The sequence below is a fragment of the Erythrolamprus reginae genome, chromosome Z, assembly GCF_031021105.1.
Source record: "Erythrolamprus reginae isolate rEryReg1 chromosome Z, rEryReg1.hap1, whole genome shotgun sequence".
NCBI classification, from domain to species: Eukaryota; Metazoa; Chordata; class Lepidosauria; order Squamata; family Dipsadidae; genus Erythrolamprus; species Erythrolamprus reginae.
Window position 1 is genome coordinate 90,790,113 of NC_091963.1, and position 19,090 is coordinate 90,809,202.

Consider the following 19,090-nt stretch of genomic DNA (forward strand, 5'->3'; position numbering starts at 1 on the left):
TCATCACTCTCACTCTTAAACTCAGGTGTCAAGAACACTGGCCGAGGATACCAATACACATCCGTCTTTCGGTCCTCAAAACCCATGACCAGCTGAAACAGAGATGGACCAGTCACAACAACACTGTCAGAAAGTTTCTTCTTAGTTCTAAGTTGTTGTTTTTTCTTTGTTCAGTTTCCAATCATTGCTTTTTGTCTTTCCTTTTGTTGCTTTGGAAAATAGGTTGATCCCTTTTTCTTGACTAAACTGGATATACACAATTCCTGCAACTGCTTTTATAAGTTTTAGCCTTCAGCCCTCCCCCGCCCCCCAAATCATCTTCATTGCATTTCTCTGCACTCTTTTCAGACTTTCAACATCTTTTTTATATTGTGGTGACCAAAATTAGATGCAGTATTCCAAGTATGGTCTTACCAAGACATTACAAATCGGTATCACTTCTTGTGTTCTTGATTCTGTCTCTGTTAATTCAGCCTAAGATTATATTGACTTCTCTGACAGCTTCAGCACACTACTGACCCATATTTAAGTGATTGCCCACTAATCCTCTTGCAGTTATTGCTGTTGAGCAAACTTTTACTTAACCTTTACCTTTACCTATTTTGTACCTGCATCTTTGTAATAAAAGTTCCAAGGTAATTTTTTTTATATATAATGACAAAATTCTCTTTCTACCCTTCTACAGTTCTAAGCTGTTCAAGCATTTATGTTGCCAATATTCACACCAGAAAAATATACCGTATTTTTCGCTCTATAAGACGCACCTGCTGATAAGACGCACCTAGATTTTAGAGGAGGAAAATAGAAAAAAAATATTTTGAGCCAAAAAGGGGAGAGGAAGAGAGGAAGGAGTGAAAGAAGGGAGTGAGGGAGGAAAGAAGGGAGGAAGGAAAAGGAAAGCAAGAAATGGAGGGAGGAAAGGAAGGAAGGAAGGAAAGAAAGAAAGGGGGAAGGGACAGGAACAGAGGAAGGAAGCAAGGAAACCTATGAAAGGGGAGAGTAAGAGAGGAAGGACTGGAGGGAGGGAGGGAGGGAAGAAGGTAGGAAGGAGAAAGAAAAGAAGAAATAGAGGAAGGGAAGGTAAAAGAGAGAAAGAAAAAGAGCAAGAAAGAAAGCAAGAAAGAGAGAAAGAAAAAGAGCAAGAAAGAAAGCAAGAAAGAGAGAAAGAAAGAAAATGAAAGAGAAATAAAAATAGAGAGGGGGAATGAAAGAAATGGAAGGAGGGAAGGAAGGAAGGAGAGAAAGCAAGAGAAAGAAAGAAAGCAAGAGAAAGAAAAAAGAATGAAAGAGCAAGAGAGCAAGAGAGAAAAAGAAAGAAAGAGAGAAAGAAAGAAAGAAAGAAAGAAAGAAAGAAAGGCAATTTCAAAGAAAGGCTCACTGAGCATCTCTCACTCTCTCTCTCTTTCTATCCCTCTTTCTTTCTTTCTCTTCCTTTCTCTCTCTCCTCTTCCTTTATCTCCTCTCTCTCCCTCCCTCTCTCTTTCTCTCCCCCCTCTCTCCCCCTTTCCCTCTCTCTTTCTCTCTCTCTCCCTCTCTTGCTATCTCTCCCCCCTTTCCCTCTCTCTTTCTCTCCCCCCTCTCCCCCTTTCCCTCTCTCTTTCTCTCTCTCCCTCTCTTGCTATCTCTCCCCCTCTCCCTCTCCCTCTTTCTCTCTCTCCCCCTCTCTCTTTCTCTCTCTCTCCCCCCTTTCTCTCTCTTCTTCTCACTTTCTCTCTCTTGTTTTCTTTCTGTCTCTTTTGCTTTCTCTCTCTCTCACTCTTTCCCTCTTGTTTTCTTTCTCACGCTCTTTCTCTCTCTTGTTCTCTCTCTCTTGCTATCTCTTTCTCCCCCCTTTCTCTCACTCTCTCTTTCTCACTTTCTCTCTATCTTGCTGTCTGTTGCTCTCACTCACTCTCGTTCTCTCTCCGTTCTTCTCAGCGGTGACGCGCGCACACCCTGCCCGCCTCACCTTTGCCGAGAGCACTTTCGCCCCGGGCTCTCAGCAAGGGGGTTGTAGGAGAGGCGGGGCCAGCGGCAAAGGTGATATTCAATGTCGGGGGCGCACGGGCGGTTGCGCGCGCTCCCTATCTCCCTGCTAGCCCACTCGGAATATTCAAAATAAGAAAAGCCTTTGCCTGCGAGCCTTTGTCCTAGTATTGTGTGATAGAGAAAAGATTTTTTCTCTATCCACCTTTTCTATCTCATGCATGATTTTATACACTTCGATCAAGTCACCCCTTAAACGCCGACTTTCAAGGCTGAAGAGACCAAGGCGGTTAGGTTTCACAAGGGAGGAGCTCCATTTCCTTGATCATACTTCTTGCCCTTTTTTGCACATTTTCTAATTCCACTATATCCTTCTTGAAGTGAGGTGACCAGAACTGTACACAGTATCACCATCGATGTGTACAGAGGCAATACAACACTTACTGACTTATTTTCGATTGCCTTCCTAATCATGCCAAGCAATGTTCCCTCTAATTATTTTTCAGTGTGGGCGGAAAAGTATAGTGTCTGAGCGACAGTCCCTTTGGGACTGGGCGGCATAGAAGTATAAATAAATAAATAAATAAATAAATAAATAAGAAAAAATTCCCTTTTTTAATTAAAAGAAATTAATAATAAAACAAAACCAAAATATATTACTATTATTACTATCTTCTCTTTTTCCATCCCTGTCTCCTCCCCCCTTGTGTGTGTGTGTGTGTGTGTGTGTGAACTCTTGAACCATTTCCAATAACAGGTGAGCGATTGGAAATGGTTCAAGAGTTCACACACACACACACACAAACAAACAAACAAATGGCTGGGGTTTGTTTTCTCTTATTATTTGGGTGCTTTTTACCATATGCTTTAAATCAAGAGTCATTTCTCTCACTTTCTCTCTCCCCCTCGTTTTCTTTCTCTCTTTCTATTGCTTTCTTTCTTTCTCTTTCTTTCTATCTCTCTTGCTTGCTTTCTCTTCTCTCTCTTGCTATCTCTCCCCCCTTTCTCTCTCTCTCTCTTTCTCACTTACTTTCTCTCTCTCCCTCTCTCTCTCTGTCAGCGAGGGGGCTGCGAGAGCGCTTTCTCCGAGCACTTCGGGAATGCCTGCCCTGCCTCTACTGCAGCCCCCTTGCTGGAAGTCTGGGACGAAAGCGCTCCCAGCGAAGGGGCTGCGAGAGGGGCGGGGTGGGCATTCCCAAAACGGATGGAGAAAGCCCTCTCTCGCAGCGAAAGCGCTCCCAGCCAGGGGGCTGCGAGAGAGGGCTTTCTCTGTCTGTTTTGGGAAAGCCCGCCTGCCCCTCTCGCAGCCCCCTGGCTGGGAGCGCTTTCGTCCTGAGAAGCTGAAGCCGCAGCCGCAGCCGCAGCTGCCACAAAAGAAGTCTTGCCCAAGGCAGGAGGCGGCGGAGGAGGAGAGGGGGCAGATCGGGCGGGCGGGGGGCAGGGCCGAGGGGCCAGGAGCGTGAGGGGGCCGGAGGCACCATGGAGAGGCAGGGGTGGCAGTGGCTCCCTTCTACTGCCCGCGCCTCCCCCCCGTGGGCTGGCAGGGGGATGGGGAGCGCGTGCCCAAGGAAAAGGCTGCGCGGAGGGTATTTTGGAGCACGCGCGCACGCACACAGCTTACCAGGAACGGTGATGCCAAGCATTGAATTTGCTTTTTTTTACTGCTACTGCGTGCTGGGTTGACAACTTCATTGAGCTGTCCACCAAAGTCCCAAGATCCCTTTCTTGGGTTGTCTCAGAAAGCTTGGTCCTCATCAGTTGGTAGGTATAATTGGGGTTCTTTGCCCCGATATGCATAAGTTTGCACTTGTTTAGGTGAAAATGCATTTGCCACTTTGTTGCGCACTCAATTTCGAGAGATTTTCTGGAGCTCCCGACAATCAGTTTCACTTTTCACTACAATTTAGTGTCATCAGCAAACTTTACTACCTCACTATTTACTTCTCCAGATCCAGATAATTAATGAATAAATTAAAAAGAAAGGGTCCCAAAACTGAACCTTGGGGTACACCATCTCTCACTTCTTTCCATCCAGAAAATTGTCCATTTATTGCCACCCTTTACTTCCTACAATTTAATCAGTTACCAATACAGGACAAGACCTGTCCTCTAATTCCATGCCTGAAGAGCTTTTTTAGGAGCTTTTGGTGAGGGACTTTGTCAAAAGCCTTTTAAAATTCAAGATATACAATATCAACTGGGTCCCCTTTATCTATGTGTTTATTTAGATCCTCAAAGAATTCTAACAAGTTAGTAAGACATGATTTGCCTTTGCAGAAACAATGTTGATTTTCTTTCAGCAATGTCTGTTTTTCTATGTGCCTAGTAATTTTATCTTTAATAATGGTTTCCATCACTTTGCCTGGAATCTTCAAAAATGCTTTGAAGTTTCACCCCATTAGAAACATTCAATTATAAAAAACAAATTAAAAAGATCTTTCCTCAGTGTTAGTTTTATTATTTGTGTGAATTACTAGATACTATAGCTTCTAATCTATTTACTCTTAACCATTAGAATCAACTAAATCAAAGAATCAAATGAAATATTTGCATTACTGCTGGATGCTTGGATTTGCTTTAGTTGTAGGTAAGAATATTGAATAAGAATGAACTGTGAGGATCTTTATTCTTAACAAATATTGTGTCACTTCTGCCATCTTCAGTTTGGCACCTTGCTGGCATCCTGTCATCAAATGCTTGTGGGGGAGAGGAGACAAATGGGCAATAAACATATATGGGATATGATGGGAAATAGTGAGGGAGGATGACATCTTGACAAAACCCGGTGTGGCACAAAACCAGTTGGTGCCAGTCTTCAAGGTCACTCATCCTGAGAATGGATAGTGGATTGCCCTAAAGATCTCAGTGAGTTGCAAAACATCTATGCAGCTCTCCATTAGTTGAAGATAAAATGGTCAAATGGTTTAAGGAAAAAAACTTCAAAAACGTTTGTGTGGGGATCTTAGTTCTACTTGATTATATTATAACCAGTTGCTTTTAGTGAAAGAATTTAGCACTTCACCAAAATGAAGTCAAGGATCTTTCTTTCTTAAGCTCTTGACAGGAGCAAGTCCGACTTATTGATTGTCCAATGCCATTATTGTATCCAGTACCAAACCCCATTACCCTTAAAATAAAATGGAAATAGTTTTTTCAAATATTTGGTGACAGTCAGGTAAAAGGAAATCAGTTCTTAGCTATATTATTTTACAAAAGCAAAATGGTTTTGCACGATAATTGTGAGATCCAAAACCTGAAAACTGACACAGAACCCTTTTAAGATTCCAATTGGCTCATGAATAAAATGCTCATTTGAGATTTTCCTGATTTCTTCTTGCTGCATCCTACATCTGCTTTGTTTGTTTTTTTGTTTTTTGTAAAGTCAGTGTTTATTTTTTGTTGAACTCCACAATTCAATACTCAGGACTATATGGAAAAATATGAAATACTGAAATATTAAACAGATTAATTTTATTATCTTGAAAAAAAAATATTGTTTCACTTAAAACAATGAGCTATGTTTTGCATAGGGGTTCCCGCCATATACAGTCCCATAACAAATCTTTTATTACAATTTAACTTTTTAAAATCCCTTATTGAAGGTGTCTGCTAAAAGAAAGAAATTGGAGGTGGAGGAGTGCATCTAATCTGAATGAGCATTGTAGTTTATAATACTTTGTAGACAGGGAGAAGCAGCTGTGTATTACAAAATTAATATCTACCCTACTTGTGAGACTGAAATTTTGTTCCCAAATTTACCCCACATTTTAGTGATTGGTTGAATTGTGTTCTTGATTGATAACTATGCTGCCAGACACTGTGCATTATGGATTTCTTTACCTATTTTATATATAAAGTATATAGTAGGATATAGGGTATAGGATCTTCTACTATTACTCACATCTAACACTTTTCTTTCAACTGATTATTAAGGAATAACTTCTCTCACAAAAGAATGAGAAAATCAGGAAATTGTGAAACTTTTCTTAAACCCTAATTTTGGAACATTAAGGCTCCTTGATCTCTGGCCATCTCACATGTGCTGTCATTATGGTGACACAAAATGAAGTAATTGTTGGCAAATCCACTTTTCTTTCAAAAGATCTGAAGGTGACATATAGTTCTGCATGGAGAAGAAGGAATTGCTACCAAATAATCCCCAGCAGCACTACAACCAAATTACCATGCCAAATATTTTTGGTGTAAGGTGAAAATTAAATATATATATGTGTGGATGAGATCAGAGATTCAGACTCAGAAAAGACTAGTCAGTAAGAAGAAAAAATTCACTCTGTATTTATGGCAAGAGAAGAACAGCTCATTATGAATCATTATTATTTTCCCTTGAGGCTTATTGGTTGCTATTATATCCTTTAACAGAAGTAAAGGTCCATTTAATATACAGTCATTAACACATTCTGTTGGCACTCATTTAGTTAAGAAGTGTAAAGACTTTGCTATCTTTTAAAAAATCACAATGAAATATCATTCTCATATAGCCTGTCTCATTATGACATCAAATGCAGTACACGAGTCAATTAAATATAATAATTCTCTGTAGCCTCATAAATGAGACTACTTCCTATATTATGAGTAAATTTAGTTTTCAGTATACCAAGTTCTTCTTTCTATTACTCACAAAATTAAAAGAAAACCCACCCAACCAGAGAACAAGGTGCATTTTTTTCTCTCTCTTCTTTTTTCCCTTCTTCCTTTCTCTTTTCTCTTTGCAGAGTATTTGTAATTGATAAAATATATTTCAGAAATAATTCTACTATGTCTGGGCATCTCAAATATTTCCTGTTAGGGATCATAACAAATTTAATGTGGATTTTTACAGAGTTAGTAGAGAGATGCATTGCTATCAGCAAGCACTCAGGTCACTGGAAAGTGATTGCATGAATTATAAAATGCCACACATTATAAAAATGTCACACAACAAATGTTTTGATAAAAGAAAAAAGATGTCAAATTGGTGGTACCACATTAAGATAATATTCAAAACTGGCTTATAAAATGTTCCAAGGAATATCCATTTCAGGTTGTATTACACATGGAAGCAGTTTACAGATTGCAAGTTGAAGTTTGAAGATACAGAAGTTGCAAAATTAAAGAAAACCCACCAAAATAGAGAACACACACATATAATATACTGGTATATATTTATAGAAACTTTTAAGTACCCCATAGGGGTTGGTCAGGCTAGTATTTGCCACTATCAAACAGGAAAGAAAGCAATAGATGAGAGGAAGAAATCAACTAAGAAAGCCCACATGTTTCATCATTATAGATTTTTTTGTACTTCTTAGCTGCATTGGATTTATGACAAGATTTGCCATTCAGGAAAGAAGTTCTTCCAAAAGACAAAGATGTTTCCCTCCGCTGCCATCCGAGTATTGCTGGCATCTGGAGAGCTAGCGAGGCTATGTGTTGAGATGTAGTAGGAGGGAAGTTGAGTTCATTATCTTTCTGCTTAGTGTTATCTCTTTCTAGGATAGGAATCATGTCAAGTTTGATAATATATTAAAAAGTATAAATAAAAATAAAATGTAAATAACAGCTGAAGAATTGAGGGAATTCAGTATTTTCATTAATTTTAGTCAAGAAAAGAAAAAAAGTACTGAAAAATAGTACATTGCCACATTGAACAATATTTTTACAGTGTGCCAATTCCCCTTAAAAAGGATACAGAAAAAAATGAAAAAGAGAGAAAAAAGGAAAAGAAAAAGAAGGGAAGAAACTTGATATTAGTTTCCTCTCTCTCTATCTCTTTCTTTTAAAAAGTATATTTTATTTATTGATTTTGTATGCATTTTCTGAAGAAGGTGCTCCATTGTGTAGTGATTTAGAGTACATTGGGTGCAGGGAGGTGGTTGGAAGTTAGGGTCAGCTTTGCTGTCTGCTCCACAGAATTTACAAGCAATTTTTTTCTTTGCTTTAAGAAGAGAAAGTGATATTGGAAAAAGTCAGCACTTTTTAGATCAAAGCAAAGCACCCTTCACAAAGCCATAAACAAGAAGCAGAACAGAAAGTCCATGGCTTGTAGCTATCTTCGCACCTGCGGAAGAAGTTATAAGATATTCGCTCATCTTGCAGATTTCCAATGCTCCTTTATAAGGCTGTTTAAACATATACATTCATATATTTTAATTAGTTCGTCAGCTTGGCTCTTGTACCCATGACTTTCTTGGCATGCACTGTAAATAACAACACATACAAAGGATTTCAGTCCCACAAGGTGCTTTGCTTTGTAATTTTTGTTGTGAGCCGCCCCGAGTCTTCGGAGAGGGGCGGCATACAAATCTAATAAATTATTATTATTATTATTATTATTATTATTATTATTATTATTATTATTATTATTGCTTTGTATGTTTTCTCCCGTAACAATATAATCTAACCATATGGAAAAAGAGCATTACGAATACATTCTCAAACTGTTATTTATCCCCACATCCCAATAATAGCTTTACAAAGTGAACTTTATGCCTCAAAGCAAGCTATGAGCAGAGGATAATTCCAACCCTCATGGGTCAACATATATGAGTAGCAGGCTGTTTTCAGTTTGCTGGGAGACCAGTTGTGCAATCTAAAATTAAAATGTCTATTTTTAAAAGACAATAGTGTATTGAGATTTTTTAGAGAATGTTTAAAGGTATCTCTGTTCATAAATATTTATAAATCTATTGCAGATTAGGTGACACATCACAAAAATTGGCCTGTGTAATGTTGCACACATGTGCATATGAAGTTATGGCAGACTGGTGAGATACGATGAACCACAGACTAAACAACCATATTGTGAGACATAATGAAAACAATGAAAATTCATTCCTAACTCAAATAGGACCAGGACCCTTCTGTTTCTGAAAGAATGTCTGTTGCAAAACTATTCCCAAGCCCTAAGGGTTGATCAATATTATTCAATCATGTACATATTATGAAAGATATTCTGAAGTGTATGGAGTGACATGTTATTCTTAATGCTGTGCATACTCCTAGCACTATAGGTCCTCTCCATACTCTGAAAAACAATCTGCCAAGAGTGCTCACTCAAGTTCAACTGAACTGAACATATGACGATGTTTCAAGTACAGTACTTAGAAGACTGCAAGATCTGTAAAATCAAGCGCAAGGAATGCATAGAATATAGAATCATAGGCTGAAGGGAACCTTTAAGGTCTTCCAGTTCAACGCCCTGCTTAAGGCAGGAGAATCTTATATCATGCCGATTAAATTATTGTCCAGTTTATTTTTTGAAAACCACCAGTGAAGGAGGAGCTACAACTCTGGGAAGAAAGTTATTCCACTGATTAAGTGTTCTCACTGTCAGAAAACTTCTCTTTCCCTCAAGATGGTGACGCAGATAGCAGCTTTGGTGAAATGCTCTCTTGTAATTTTGAAGTTTTCTATTATTTTCTGTGACTCTCTGAAAATTTCATATTCAAGAATTGAACTTTTGAATATTAAACAATGGGCTTTAAATAACAAAAATCTATCTAGAACTATTCCTCCCTTCTTTTCAAATGTGGAGGAAATTCTGACTGAGGGAATGGTAATTATCTCTTTCATCCCAGCAGAAACAAAGAAGCAGATGAACAAAAGAAGGACAAAGAGGGGCAAGAGAGGAAGCATATTACAGTACAAAGGCGCAGGAACATGGGCAAGCAAATCTCCCCTTCACTTCTGCTTTTAACTATCGTATTTTTCAGTGTATAAGATGCACCTTTTTCCGTCTCTAAAAGAGGCTGATAATTAGGGTGCACCTTATACTCTGAATGTAGCCTTTTCTTTTCAGCCCTAACTAGCTGCTAAAGATCTTCCCATCTCTTATCTTGTAGACTCTTTCATTGTTTCTCTCTGTGAATAATGTTTTCCAAGCCCTAAATCTTTGCAGGTTCCCCCCCCCCCATTACTCCATTATTCTAACTTACTCAAAAGAAGTTTCTTTCCAGCCCTAACCAGATGCTAACAATGTTCCCAGCTTTTACTGGCTTGCAAGCTCTTTCATTGTTACTCTCTGAGAAGAAGAATGTTTTCCAAACCCTGTCTTTGTAGGGTGTTTTTTTCATTGCTTTACTTGCTCTAAATGTTTATTTCTAGCCCTAACCAGGTGCTATTAATGTTCCCAAGCTTTTTCATTGTTACTCTGTACGGAGAGTGTTTTCCAAGCCCTACGTTTCCCCCCCCCATTGGTCTAACTTGCTCCAAACGTTTCTTTCCAGCCCTAACCATGTGCTAATGGTGTTCCCAGCTCTTACCCACTTACAAGCTCTTTCATTATTACTCTCTGTGGGGAATGTTTTCCAAACCCTGTTTTGGTAGGGTTCCCCCCGCATTGCTTTACTTGTTCCAGCCCTAATCAAGTGTTACTGTTAATGTTAATGTTCCCAGCTCTTACTGGCTTGCAAGCTCTTTCATTGTTATTCTCTGTGAAAAAGAATGTTTTCCAAGCCCTAAGTCTTTGCTACTTGTTCCGACTGTTTCTTTCCAGTTGCTAATGATGTTCCCAGCTCTTACTGGCTTCAAAACTCTTTCATTGTTACTGTCTCAGAATAAAGTTTTTTTTTAACCCCTTAACCAGGAGAGAAAATAATGTGCTGAAGCTGATCAGATTAAGGACGCTAGCCAGATAAATACCTGGTAAGCAGATTCTTTTCCCTATTTTCCTCCCCCAAAACTAAGGTGCATCTTATACTCCGAAAAATATGCTAATCTTTGCTCAAATAGATGAACTTCTATTTTTAAAATAGCCATGCCACGCCACATCATTCCACACCATGCCATGCCATTCTTTATTTTTAGACTGAAATTCTCTTCCCAAAGCTTCCATTACTTCTTGTGTTGCTCTCTGGTGATTTGGAGAATAAATCAATTCCCTCTTTGGTATAACAGCCCCACTAATCCCCCATAACATCCCCATAATAACTAGATGGCAGCTATTGTATCCCCTTTCTCTTTGATAGCTTAAACATACCTAGGTCCTTTTAAATAGTTTATTATAAGATTTAGCCTCCAGACCCTTTATCTTTGTTGATATTCTTCTCTGTACAGAGTCTCTACATATTTTTTGTATCATGGTGACCAGAACTGGACCCAGTATTCCAAGTGTAGCCTCACTAGTACAGTATAAAATCATACTTGTTGTGATTTTAATGCTTTCCCTCTGTTGATGCAGGCCAGCACTGTTTTGGCTTTTTTTAAGCAGCAGTAGCACACTAATACATATTTAAGTAGTGTTCTACCAGGACACCTAGATCTTTCTTTCTCAGTTACTGTTGTTAAGCCAGGTAACCACTCTCTACATCTATCTTCATCCTGCTGCCCCCGCCCCCGTCCCCCCACTTCTAGTGATCTCAGAAAAAGATGTGCAAGGTCTATTTCATAGATAAAAAAGTCAGAAAAGCTCCAAGCCCAAATGGAATGACTCCCTCTTGCTTGAAAACCTAAACTGAACAACTGACCTTCCATCTTTACATCCCTGTTCCTAAGAAACCCCCAACAGAAGCCAAACTCATTCTCAAATGTAAACTAATCAATGCAAGAAGTATAATTAACAAGTTGTCTGAATTCCTTCTCCTTCTAGACACCAACTTATTTGATTTGATCTTTGTCTGTGAAACATGGCTAAATACATCCTATCCTGACTCCATCATCACATCAAGTAACTACCTTGTCCTTCGATCTGACCGTGAATCCCGCAGAGGAGGCGGTGTAGCTATATTCTATAAAAAATCACTCAATTTAAAAAACATCCAAGTTGCACATGATCTTATCCTCCCAGAAACCATTATATGTGATCTCTCCCTCAATACCACACTTCACTTCCTACTATGCTACAGAGCTCCTGACTCCAACATCACTCATGAAACCAAATTAACCTCACTGTTAACATGGGCAACCTCCTGCCCTTACCCCATTATCTTCCTTGGTGACCTCAACCTACCTCACATTAACTGGACCTTAAATGAATGCAGCATGGAACCAATCCACACTACCTTAAGCAATACTAGACTTAACAGCTGTCTTGACCTCATATTCTGTAATAGCAAAAGCGCAATCTATGGTCTGCATGTAAAAGAACATTTTTCCAACAGTGATCATAGTATGATTAATTTCAATCTCAATCTACACCAGGATAACTTTCACCTGTATAATATGTCATCTAAGTACAATTTTAGGAAAGCCAACTACAAACTCATAGATGCCAATCTCTCAATTCTCGACTTGCAAACTATATTTTCTAACTGCAACACTATTGATGATTTCTACAACACTTTCTTACTACAAGTTAAAGACTTATCACTAACATGTACCACTAACTTCAACCAGAAGAAAAACAAAAAATAACTTACCTATCTCAATAAGGAAACTACAAACCAAGAAAAGATCTCTCTGGCGTAAAAATAAAAAAGGCCAAGTAACCAACTTCAAAAGACGCTACAAAAGTATTTGCCAACAAATAAAAGCAGAATGTCTCAACTACCACAGCAAACAAGAGGAAAATCTCCTTCACACCAAATCTAACCGAGCCTTCTACAAATTTGTCAACAACAAACTCAAAACTCTAGACCTATTCCACCTCTCGTTGGACTCAACAACAAAGAATACCATGATGATCCATCCAAAGCTAATCTCCTCAATTCTTTCTTTGGCTCTGTCTTCGTTAACAGTAATGGCTCATCCCCCATCTTCACAAATCACACCTCAAACTATCTCAACGACCTAACCCAAGTAGACTTCACTATAGACCTGTTGAAAAAGCAATCCGAGACCTCAAACCTTCTCTATCAGTAGGACCAGATGGTCTTTGCGCATACTTCCTAAAAAACTTTCTTCTGTTATAGCCGAACTACTAAGTATCATCTTTCAAAATTCCTTCACGACCAGCACACTCCACAAGCTATGGTCAAAAGCAGTAGTCATCCCCATCTTCAAAAAAGGAGACCCTTCTCTCATTGACAACTACAGACCTATTTCGCTATGCTGCATCTCATGTAAAGTAATGGAATCAATTATAAATCAATCAATCACCCTTTACTTAGAATCTAATAACCTACTCTCTAACAAACAATTTGGATTCAGAAAGAAATTATCCTGCAACCTTCAACTACTTCACTGCAAAAACATATGGACTACCCACCTTGATCAAGGAAAATCCATTGATGCAATTTATATTGACTTTTGCAAAGCCTTCTATTCAGTGGTCCATGATAAACTACTCCTAAAACTCAAATCCTATGGCATCTCATGATTCCACCACAGCTGGATTACTGCATTCCTGTCAAACAGGCAACAGGTTGTCAAAATTGGAAGTGCCATTTCCACTCCTATCCCAGTTAAAAGTGGCATTCCCCAAGGCAGCGTACTAGGACCTACTTTATTCATTCTCTACATCAATGACCTTTGCAATCAAATTACAAGCAACTGTGTTCTTTTCGCCAACGATGTAAAACTTTTCAACACCACAGACAACACATCTACTCTCCAAAAAGACCTCGACTTTGTCTCAGATTGGTCTAACACATGGCAACTTCAAATATCAACCAGCAAATGTTCTACCCTCCACATCGGTAAAAAGAATCTGAACCTCATATATAAACTGAATAAACAAAATCTCACAGCCAACTCCCACTCAGTAAAAGACCTTGGAATACTAATATCAAATAATCTAAGTGCCAAAGCCCACTGCAACAATATCACCAAAAAGGCTTCTAGAGTTGTTAACCTGATCCTACGTAGCTTCTGCTCTGGCAATTTCACACTACTCACCAGAGCCTACAAAACTTTTGCCAGACCCATCCTTGAATACAGTTCATCTGTCTGGAACCCATACCACATCTCGGACATCAACACCCTTGAAAATGTCCAAAGATACTTCACCAGAAGAGCCCTTCACTCCTCCACTTGAAACAGAATACCCTACGAAAGCAGACTATCAATCCTTGGTCTTGAAATCTTAGAACTACGACGCCTAAAACACAGTCTAAGTATTGCCCACAAGATCATATGCTGCAACGTTCTACCTGTCAATGACTACTTCAGCTTCAATCACAACAACACAAGAGCACGCAACAGACTCAAACTTAATATTAACCGCTCCAAACTTGACTGTAAAAAATATGACTTCAGCAACCGAGTTGTCGAAGCATGGAACTCATTACCTGACTCAGTAGTGTCAACCCCTAGCTCCCAACATTTTTCCCTTAGACTATCCATGATTGACCTCTCCAGGGTCCTTAGAGGTCAGTAAGGGGCGTGCATAAGTGCACCAGTGTGCCTTCCGTCCCTTGTCCAATTGTCTCTCCTTATCTCATTTATCTTTTCTTCCTTTCAAATTTGTTCACCTATACTTTTATATCTTTTCTTCAATTCATTTCTTTAGTTATATTACTACATATCTATTCTCTTCAATGTGTATTATGTATTGGACTAAATAAATAAATAAAAAATAAATAAATAAATAAATAAAACAGTTACATGTGTCAGTTGCTCTGACATACATAATCATGAAGATTTTTAAGAACTGGTCCATCTGAAACTCGTCATGGATCTACAGTTACAGATCCATGGAGATGCAAGACTCCTTGCACTTTACCTATTGAACAAATAGATGGCAGTAGATGCTATCAATATGACGTTGCACTACTTCCTAAAATTTCTCGAATGCTCAGGAACCTATGCATACTTTTTGTGGAGTTCCGTTCAACATTTACTATCATTTCAGAAATTCTTCAGTCTACACTGATTCAGCTCTCTGTGCTTGTTCATATTTCTAGGTGGATAATCAGCTTTTTGACAGATAGGAAGCAGCAGGTGAAGTTAAAGAAAATTACATCAGTACTTGGGCAATTAGCACAAAGACCTTTCAGTGCTATTATGCTCTCTCCATTCCTCTTCTCCCTTTGTAAGAATAACTATACCTCAAGGGCATCTTCTGTTAACATGCAAATGTTCACAGAAGGTACAGCAGCTATTGCCCTAATTTGTGAGTATGATAAATCTGCATAGAGATGGGAAGTTGAACAACTGGTTCTGTGATGCAGCTGTAATAATCTAGAGTTGAATATGATTAAAACTGTAGAGATGATGATGATAACTTTTAGGAGGAATCCTTCTATTCTACCACCTCTTACTATATTCAATAGAAGGGTATCAGCAGTAGAGTCCTTCAAGTTTTTGAATTCTATAATCTCCCACAATTTGAATTGGACACTTAAGATCAGAATCATCATTAAAAAGGCACAACAGAAGAGTTCTTCTTGCCTCAATGTACAAAGTTCAAACTGTCCCAGGAGCCACTGATACAGTTTTATAGAGGTATTATTGAGTCTATTATTTGTACTTCTATAACCGTCTGGTTTGATATAGTAACCAAATGGGACAGGTACAGATTCCAATGGATAGTCAAGATTACTAAAGATCTTCTACCTCAGATCTTCTACCTCAGAAGATCTACAGGACAGAAGCAGAGCTGAGAATATATCTGCAAACACTTTATATTCCTGGAATAAACTGTTTTATTTCTTTCCTTGGGATGCAACTATAGCAGGGGTGTCAAACTCAAGGCCCATGGGGTGTTTAGATCTGGCCCACAGGGCTGCCCTTAAAAAAAGCAAAGGATGGGCCCACAGAGCCTCTGCCAACAAAAATGCGTCCCTCCCAGGCTCCGTTTACACCTGCGACAGCCTTATGTTGCCCTCTGCCAGTGAAAAACCCGAACTCAGTTTACATTGGCAGAGGGTGGCACAAGGCTGTTGTGGCTGAAAATAAAGCTGGGGAGCCCGTTTTCACTGACAGAGTGCTTGGGCCACCACAGACACCTTCAACCTGAGTGACATCAAGCTGGTCATGCCCACCCTAGCCAGGTACACCCTGGTCAAACACAACTCTGATGTGGCCTTCAATGAAATCAAGTTTGACATCCCTGTACTATAGGAAATTGTATGGCAAGACAATTAGACATAAGCACAGATTTCCCTCCTGTGCTATTATTCTGCTGAATACTGAATTCTTGCAGTTCTATCTACTAGAATGTGATTATAGTATTATTTATTCCTTTTTTATTTTACTTTTATTTTACTTCCTCCTTTTATTATTTTGTTACATAGTCATCCAGGTGTTTAGATTGAATTTGGCCTTTTTGTTTACTTATTGTATCCATTCCAAGGACCTGGAATAGGCAGAGTTGGATGTTTGATAGTGTTAAATATTACAGCGAGATGTAAACTAACTTTATGCTTGTGGTGAGTAAACATCTTTTCTTCCAGTTGCTCAGCCAACCATCTTTTTTCAGCAGATGTCCAGGAATGCCAGCATCTAATGTGCTCCTTGTTAACCAAACAGTGACTGAGCCAATATAGATTTCTGTAATTTTCTTTATTTTTTTAATAGGAAAAACAAATCTTTGTCTTAGACCTGTCTAGTATGGGTGAACCGCTGGCACAGTTCTCATCATCTTCAAAGCACATAAGCCCTACCACCATGTCAAAATTTGGGGGGGTGGGGTGGTCAAGATTATCATTATGGTTTTCACACAATCAGCCAGATGTTGATAATGGATTTGGCATGTTTATCTATCTTTTTAGTCCTTTCCAAGGGACTTGAGATTTCAGATTTAATTGGATTTGTATGCTGCCCCTCTCCGAGGACTCGAAGCGGCTCACAGCATGTACAGAAAAACAAGAAACAGTAATAACCATCCAATTAATAAAATGTTAAAAAACAATCTTTAAAATTCTAATTTTAAAAAAACCTATCAATACCATTCATTCAACAATCAAACTAAACATCAAACATTGGTCAGGGGGGAAGACCTAAGGAACCCCAGGCCTGGTGGAAAAGATGAGTTTTAAAACTCTTTTGGAAGGCGAGGAGGGTGGGGGCAGTACGAATCTCCGGGGAGAGCTGATTCCAGAGGGCCGGCCCTCCCACAGAGAAGGCTTGCCACAGCCAAAAGGTGGTGCTCTAATGTTAGCTGTGGATGGAGGAGGATGTCCAAGTTGCGAACCCTCTCTGAGGGGGTCAATAATTTCCCCCCAGGGTGATGGATGGACAGATGGATGTGTCCTTGGGAGGCAGTACCCACAGCCACTCCATCTTGTCTGGATTGAGTCTGAGCCTGTTGGCACCCATCCAGGCCCTGACAGCCTCTAGACACAGGCACATTACTCCCACTGCTTCGCTGAGTGGACATGAGATGGAGATGTACAGCTAAGTGTCATCAGCGTACTGATGGTAACTCACCCCATGCCCTTGGATGATCTCACCCAGCTGTTTCATGTAGATATTAAATCGCAGAAGGGAGAGGACCTTGGGACCTAGGAGTCCATCTCTGACCCCCTGCTAACACCGACTGCGACCAACCAGAGAGATAGGAGGAGAACCACTGTAAAACAGTGCCTCCCACTCCCAACCCCTCTAGTCGGTGCAGAAGGATACCATGATCAATGGTATCAAAAGCTGCTGAGAGGTCTAGAAGTGCCAGGACAGAGGATAAACCTCTGTCCCAGGCCCACCAGAGATCATCCATCAGTGTGACTAAAGCAGTTACCGGGTCTGAATCCTAACTGCCAAGGGCCTAGATAATCAACTTCTTCCAAGGACCATTGGAGCTGGAGCGACACCACCTTCTCAACAACCTTCCCCATAAAGGGGAGGTTAGAGACAGGACAATAGTTGTTAAATATGGCCGGGTCCAGGGAAGGCTTCTTGAGGAGGGGGTGCACAAGTGCCTCCTTGTATGGAGCCGGAAAGGACTTCTCTCTCAAAGAAGCGTTGGTAATCTCCTGGACCCAGCTCTGTGTCACCTCCCTGCTGGCCGAGACCAGCCAGGAGGGAAACACATCCAGCAAACAGGTGGTGGAACTCACAGCTCCAATGGCTGTGCACTTCATCAGGTGTCACCAGGTCAAACTTGCTCCAAACAGTGGACTAAGATTGGCTCCTGTCACCTCAACTGACTCATTGTCAACCGACTCTGCACTTCAATTGGAGTCGAGGTCAGTCCAGATCAGAGCGATTTTATCTGCAAAAAACTTATTAAAAGCCCTGGCACTACCCTGCAAGGGTTCCCCAACTCCCCCCTGATTAAGGAGGGAGTGAGTCATCCTGAACAGGGCAGCCGGGCGAGATTCTGCAGATGCAATCAGTCCGACATTGTATGCATGTCTACTCAAACTGATCACCACTTTGTAAATCTTAATATGAGCTTTTACAAGTGTTTGGTTAGATTCAGATCTGGTCTTCCTCCAACACTTCTCTAGACATCTCTTCTGGCATTTCATTCCCTGGAGCTCCTCAGTGAACCAAGGAGACCTCCAGGGTCTGTTGCCAGAGAGAGGTCACAAAGGTGCAATTTGGTCTAGAGCCTCCATTGCAGCCCTATTCCAGGCTGCAGAAGTGACTCTGCCGAATTGTGTACAAGTGAATCCGGCAAAAGAGAGAGGCAGGTGCGAATGTTTGATGGTATTATAGATATCATCATACGATGTAAACAACCTTGTGATGACATTTCCAAATAAAGCTGCCTTTTGCAACTGATAGTAACTGTTATTGAAGTTCCAGTATACTATGTCCACAACAGATCTAGGAAAACTGTCCACATGGCTCACCATGGCCATCTTCCCTTTTACATCTCACTGTGGGACATCTTGTTATGAGACAATCCATATGAGATAACTCAATATTATAAATGTTATATTCCACTGTTTCTTCTACATTGTTTTCATCTTTGTCACTAGAAATAAATTTGTTGAAACAGTGGCAGATAATATTTATTGCATTGAGTTATTCCGTATAGAATTGTTCACAGTGAGCTCTTCCATATATTATAGGCCACAGCAAATTATCCCACAGTGAATTGGCAGCAGCAAGATAATTGCAGCAAATTGGCCATGGAAAGATGACTAAAGCAAGTTGGCCATGGTGAAATAATCATGGCAAGTTAGCTGCAGCATTTTGCCAGTCTGCTAATTTGGTCACTTTGCCAAAGAAGAATATAAAGTTTGTCTAACATTATCTGTTTGTTAGCAAACCCATACTGGCATTTCGTAATCTCTTGGTACATTTCTAGGTGTTCACTAATCTTTCAGCTTATTATTGCCTGGTGTTGATGTCGAGCTGA

At 39.9% G+C, this 19,090-nt stretch overlaps 1 protein-coding gene across 1 annotated transcript in view; it reads right to left on the reverse strand.

The window, feature by feature from the left end:
* Positions 1-7,946: 7,946 nt before the first annotated feature.
* VSTM2A (V-set and transmembrane domain containing 2A) overlaps positions 7,947-19,090 on the reverse strand; it is a 34,495-nt gene continuing 23,351 nt past the window's right edge. Inside the window, exon 5 of the mRNA XM_070727055.1 lies at positions 7,947-8,023. Coding sequence (XP_070583156.1) covers positions 7,947-8,023 — 77 coding nt within the window. The remainder of the gene's footprint in view (positions 8,024-19,090) is intronic.